The sequence below is a fragment of the Mustela lutreola genome, chromosome X, assembly GCF_030435805.1.
Source record: "Mustela lutreola isolate mMusLut2 chromosome X, mMusLut2.pri, whole genome shotgun sequence".
Lineage (NCBI taxonomy): Eukaryota > Metazoa > Chordata > Mammalia > Carnivora > Mustelidae > Mustela > Mustela lutreola.
The window spans coordinates 116698675-116704389 of record NC_081308.1 but is presented as its reverse complement, the minus strand read 5'-3'; the positions used below and the strand labels follow the sequence as shown (position 1 = coordinate 116704389).

The 5715-nt window shown below is 60.6% G+C and overlaps 1 protein-coding gene across 2 annotated transcripts; it reads left to right on the top strand.

Moving 5' to 3' along the window:
- Positions 1 to 1983: 1983 nt before the first annotated feature.
- Positions 1984 to 5490, top strand: LOC131821831 (small integral membrane protein 10-like protein 2A). Of its 2 annotated transcripts, none has more exons than XM_059158173.1 (2): positions 1984 to 2373; positions 3596 to 5490. In XM_059158173.1, the coding sequence occupies exons 1-2, from the start codon at positions 2152 to 2154 to the stop codon at positions 3767 to 3769; spliced, it is 396 nt and encodes a 131-aa protein (XP_059014156.1). In that variant the 5' UTR covers positions 1984 to 2151; the 3' UTR covers positions 3770 to 5490. The 2 variants fall into 2 exon arrangements, with proteins under 2 accessions (XP_059014156.1, XP_059014157.1); XM_059158174.1 differs by having other exon boundaries at positions 1984 to 2788.
- Positions 5491 to 5715: the final 225 nt, after the last annotated feature.

Here is a 5715-nt window from a genome sequence, read left to right as displayed (position 1 = left end):
TCTCCACCTTTGGCTTGGGTCATGATCCTGGGGTCCTGGGATTGAGTCCCATGTCAGACACCCTGCTCAGCCGGGAGCCTTCTTTTCCCTCTCCCTCTGCTGCTCTTCCTGCTGGTGCTCTGTCTCTCCCTCTCAAACGCATAAATAAAATCTTAAAAATAAAGAAATAAATAAAAATTAAGTAGAGTCAGGAGACCAGAAAAGGGGAGCTCTTCGGTCCTACCATTCCTTGTGCATTGCAGACGCCAACAGAAAAGACATACTTTGCAAATAAGACACTGCATTAGCTATTACTATCCCAGCGGAAAAAATAAAGGTGTCTTCCCTTCCCTCTCCCCCAGCAGCCCAGCCAATGGGAGGCAGTCATAACTTAAGGCAATGAAAAGCTACTATACTGGGAACTCCGAGCTTACTCTAACGGACTTTTTCTTTCCAACAGCAATCCCAGTCTCCCCCTTTCCTCTATAAAAGGGCCTTCTTGGGGCACCTGGGAGGCTTGATGAGTTAAGCATCTGCCTTCGGCTCAGGTCATGATCCCAGGATCTTGGGATACAGCCCCAAGTCCAGCTCCCTGTTCAGCAGGGGAGTCAGCTACTCCCTCTCCCTCTGACCCTGCTCCTGTGCTCTCTTGCTCACATCTCTCAAATAAATAAATAAAATATTTTTTTAAAAAACCTTCCTTTCTTTTGTTCTCCAGATTTCCCTGCAATTAAGTCCTTGTTTCCTTGACCTTCGTTGTAATTCTCTCCTATTCCCACATAAACATATTTTTGCTGGTAAACACTGACTATTTTAAGATTAACATCCCCTTATGGGCCTAAAGATAGATCCTCCAAAAGGAACTCAATTGTCCTAAAACCCCTCCTTAGAAATTTCATCAACCGGGGAAACTGATTCTGACCACAGCGGGGAAATGAGAATTCCACACCACATCCAGATTCTGTCACAAACTATCATATCTCCTATCTATTCTAACTAAAAACCCACTAGTGTTTCCTAAAGGCATTTAGTCTCCCCTAAATTGCCTACATCTCTGTTCCCCTTCCCCTATTAAGATGGTATATAAGCTTTCAGATCTCACTGCCTAGGTGCTCACTATTTTTTCCCTGTGATGTCTCCATGCAGTTAATATCAAAAATTAATAGATGTGTATATCTTTTCTGCAGTTAATCTGCCTGTTGTTGATTTCTTTCAAAACCTAGGATGTGGGGGCACCTGGGTGGCTCAGTGGGTTAAGCTTCTGCCTTCTACTGGGGTCATGATCTCAGGATCCTGGGATCCAGCCCCATATCGGGTTCTCAGCTCAGCGGGGAGCCTGCTTCCCCTCTCTGTCTGCTGCTCTGCCTACTTAAGATCGCTCTCCCTCTGTCAAATAAATAAATAAAATCATAAAAAAAGACACACCTAGGATGTGTGTACAAATAGAATCAAGAGTATACAGGGAAAGTTTTCCTCCTTAACAGGTAAAAGAAGAACAATGGGATAATTATATACATGACCAGCAAAAAGAAAAAAACGCGCCCGTGCTTTCCTGAAACTCTTCAGTGCCGCTGAATTAGCAGAGATACGCGGATTAAAGAAAGGTACAATGGGTTGCCTGGCCGGGTTTTGTGCGGAGACAGTGGGGAAGGGGGATACAGTAAACAGGAGGCCATCTGCAAGGAAGGAGCCTGGCAGTACAGACACTCCGCCGCACACACCGGCTCCGACCGCTACTCTCAAGGACACGCCCCAAAAGCGATCCCCGGGGATACCACCTTCCAACCCCTTCCTGCCCTCGAGCTCTGCCCTTGGGCGCCCAGGAGGAGGCGGGGCTCGCTGGCGGGGAGGTCCTGTGGGCGGTCCCGGGCCGGCGGCGGCCGCTCCGCAGAGCCCGGGAGGGGGCGTGGCCACACGAGGGGCGGGGTTACGCTGGCGGCGGCCGCCCCGGCAGCCGGCGAGGGGCGGGGCTCGCCCTAGGCTGCTCCGGAGGGGCGTCGGCGGAGGCGTGGAGGCGGCCGCGGAGGCTGCATCCCGGACCCAGCCAGGGAAGGAGTGACGGGGGCGGGGCGGGAGGGCACCGGCGGCCGGCGGGGCGCCTCAGGCCTCGCGTCCACCTGTCCGGCCGCACGCTCTCCCCTGGGTCGGCGGGGCCTGCGCCGGCCCGGACCCATGGCGGCGTCGGCGGCTCTGTCGGCGGCGGCGGCGGCGGCGGCCCTGTCGGGCCTGGCGGTGCGGCTGTCGCGCTCGGCGGCGGCCCGCGGCTCGTACGGCGCCTTCTGCAAGGGGCTGACGCGCACGCTGATCACCTTCTTCGACCTGGCCTGGCGGCTGCGCATGAACTTCCCCTACTTCTACGTGGTGGCCTCGGTGATGCTCAACGTCCGCCTGCAGGTGCGGATCGAGTGAGCGGGCGCCGCCGCAGCCCCCGCCGGAGGGTCCCGCGCACCGGGCCGCGCCGGGCAGGGGCGCCGGCATGGAGTACGGCCGGCGGGACGCGGCGGGGGCAGGAGGCGGGGCGGCCCGGGCCCCCGGGCCCTAGACTTCCGCGGGGGGGCGCCGGCCACCCGGCCGCCCAGCCACCCGGCCGGGCCCCGGCCACGACCGGCCGCCCGCCCGCGGCGTGGCCGGTGACCTATTGCACAGAAACTCTGCAAACGGGCCCTTACTGTCGGGCTCGAGGGGAAAAAACCAAACAAACCAAAAAACGATTCGAGGGCTGCCGACCTGTTGCCTCACGTTGGCCAGAGCCCGGGAAGCCGCAAGGAAAAATTCTGCAGCAGGGACTTGACTGGCCCCGATCCACAAGGTAGGAGGCCAGAGGCTGGACCCGCGGGCTGGCGGCGGCGCTTGCCATGACGTCTCGGTGGCAGGGGGCACTGTGGACGGGACCCCAGGAAGCCAGCCCCTGAGCTGCCCAGGCGGGAGGCCACAGGCGCCCCATACTCTCTGGTCCTCATTCCCGGAGGGGTGGGGTGGGGGCGGCGAGGGCATCTCGGAGCGTCAGCCCATCCCGCCCTGCTCTCCCCAGAGGCCCTGGTGCTGCCACCTGAACCCCAGGGAATGGAGAGGAATGGGCTGGGGGAGGCGCCGGGGAAGGCTCCAGAAGGAAAAGATGTTGCCACCTTTCAGCCCCTTGGGGAGCCAGACAGGGAGGGGGGTTGTGTTCTTGGCCAAAGCCCTGGTGGGTGCCTCTTCTAAACCCTCAGGCCCCTGGGGTCTGGGCAGCTGCCTCTAGCCCTGTGTTGGGGGCCTGCTCCTTCTGTGCCTGGGGCTCCCCTCCCGTCCTGGGGGCGTCCTCTGGCGCTGGGCACTTGGCCATTTGGAGACCCAGAGGAGTGGGAAGGCCGCTGGACCCTATCCCTGCCGCCACCCTCCCACCGGCCCCTAGGTCTGCCCCTAGGTCTGCCCTCCTGGTGCCACTGAAGGCCGCATCCAGCAGTCCCTGTGCGCCCAGAGGAGCCAGGGAAATGGGGGTCTCCTTGAGCCCAGGGCAGCTCGCAGGCTGGGGAGCGGAGAGTGGGTGGAGCAGTGGCTTGCGAGGAGGCAGCCCTTGGGGAAAGGCGCCCCACACTCTGTGGGACCACTGTGGAGTCTCCATCTCTCTGTCTTTCAGGAACCAGTGTTTGTAGGTGGTGACCCACCCCTTCCGTGGCCTTGTCGAGAGACTGCAATCCCTGCCCAGAGGCGGCCCCTGGGCCCAGTGCTGCCTGGGGAGCTGCTGGGCAAAGGGCCTAGCCCGGGAGGAGAGAAAGGACCTTCCAGGCAGAGGCACCGGCTGCTGGGGTAGCCGGTGGTCCCGTTCTGGCATGGGGAAAGACGTGACCCTGTCACCTCAGCGCTGCATCTCCTAGCAACGACACTTTGAGGGCGTTCTGCGCTCCCCACCTGATGATTGGAAGAGCTGGCTCTGGGACTGGGAGAGATGTGTCCTTGTCCTACAGATACAAAGGAGTGGGGCTGAATCTGCGCCCCGTCTTTGAGAAAATCTGGCTCTGTGGGGGAGGGGAGTTCAAGGCCCCCCTGGGGGACGTAGGGGGAGAGAACGAGGTCCAGGGTAGGGAATGTGGGGAACCGGCTCTTCTTGGGGTGGTGTGGGAGGCCCCAGGGAAGACCGTCAGAGCTGAGATGGACACAGGGGAGAGTCCTAGAATGCCTTGCAGAGCGGAGGGCTCTACCCACAGAGCCTGGCCTCCCCTGCCACCCCACCCCAGGCTGGACCAAGAGCTCCTCGGCAGCTGGGTGGCACGGGCCTCTCGGTTTGGGTGGCAGAGTGGGGGTGGGGTGGTGGCAGGGCCCCTGGGCACAGGCTGGAACCAGGAGGGTGAAGGGATAAACCTGAGATGGGTCCCCGGGCTCGTCACCCCCCAGTCTGGGATCGGGCCAGAGAACGTCCTCTGGATGGGCTTGGATTGGCCCTGAGGCCCCAGATGTGCGGCTCCTTGGCCCACCGGGATGGCCAGCCATGGCCTCAAGGGGGCCAGGAAAGACCCCAGTCCCCCAGCCACTCTGTCCCCAGTTGCTCTCGGTCCCCAGGCTCCAAATTCCTGGGACTGAAAACCGAAGCAGTCTGTCCAGCCCCAGGGACAGAGTGGCCCTGTGTCACCCTTCTGCCCTCCTTAGTCGCCCTCTAGAGGACGGGTCCTGAGCGAAGAGCTCTGCCTGCCTCACCCTGGGGACCGAGGCCCAATGAGGCCACCATGTGTGCCCTGCAGCTTCCCACAGACAGGGTGTGATGGCTCTCACCTCGTGCCAAGGGTTCTGCGGTCCCGGGTCCAGGTGGCACCTCCTGTACCCCAATCCTCTCCACCCAGGATCACGTCTAGGAGCCTGCCGGCCTGCCGACTCCATCCACAGATGTCTGGGGACAGCGTGTGAGAGCCCCGCAGGGCCTCTCTAGGGCCGATCCACAGATATGCCCCCTTGCAAGGCCCCGTCTCACCCTCGGGGTGATCCGCTCCCTGGCTGGGGCCTTGAGGCTCAGCTGGAGCTGCCTGGGGCCTGGGAATCCTCTTCCTCACAGAGAGAGTGGGAAGCCCCAGGGCCCTGACACAAGACACCTGCCCCGCGGGGCACCCCAGCCCATGCCAGTCTGCCCTGGGGGTCCGGGAAGTCTCAGCACGGCCCCCGAGCAACTGGGCAGGGGCTGTACTTCTTTGGCCTGTGGTCCTGCCCCTGCTCTTCGGACAGGATTGGCCTTGAGTAAGGTTTGGCCTTGAGTAGTTATCAAGCTGCCCTCCCCCGCCCCCACCCGCACTGGGCCCTGGCTGCCTGACAGGCTCTCCATGCACTTTATTTATTTGCAGTCTGTGTTCCAGACAGCAGAGCTTCTGCAAAATCCGAGACATGGGCTGAAGAAGATGACTGTCCCTTTCCTGTGTGTGATTCACTGTCCTGGTCAGCACGGGCTGCTCAGAGAAACGCTCGTGTTCCTGCTGTTGTCGAATCTTGTCCCTCTAAGTTAAAAAGATACACCCCTCCCTGAGTTCAATAAAATCCAGTCAAATTGGAGGCCTCCTCTCCTGGTGTGGGGTCCCCTGGGGGGTTGGGAGCAGGGGAGGGAGAGCCAGGGAGGGCTGCAGGGTGGAGGCCTGCCCAGTGATGCTGGGGGACCGCCTGCAGGCCAGGGGCCCCAGAGGAGAAGGCTGCTGCACAGGCCTGGCCAGATGGTGGCAATTTGTCTCGTTCTCAACCTTTATTTGAATAACCGGAGACCTAGGTGTTCTCTCTGTTTCA

Excerpts from the sequence above, each read along its gene's own strand:
- LOC131821831 (XM_059158173.1), top strand. The coding sequence starts at position 2,152 with ATGGCGGCGTCGGCGGCTCTGTCGGCGGCGGCGGCGGCGGCGGCCCTG. Across the intron at positions 2,374-3,595 it reads TGCTCAACGTCCGCCTGCAG|GAACCAGTGTTTGTAGGTGG; the intron begins GTGCGGATCGAG and ends TCTGTCTTTCAG.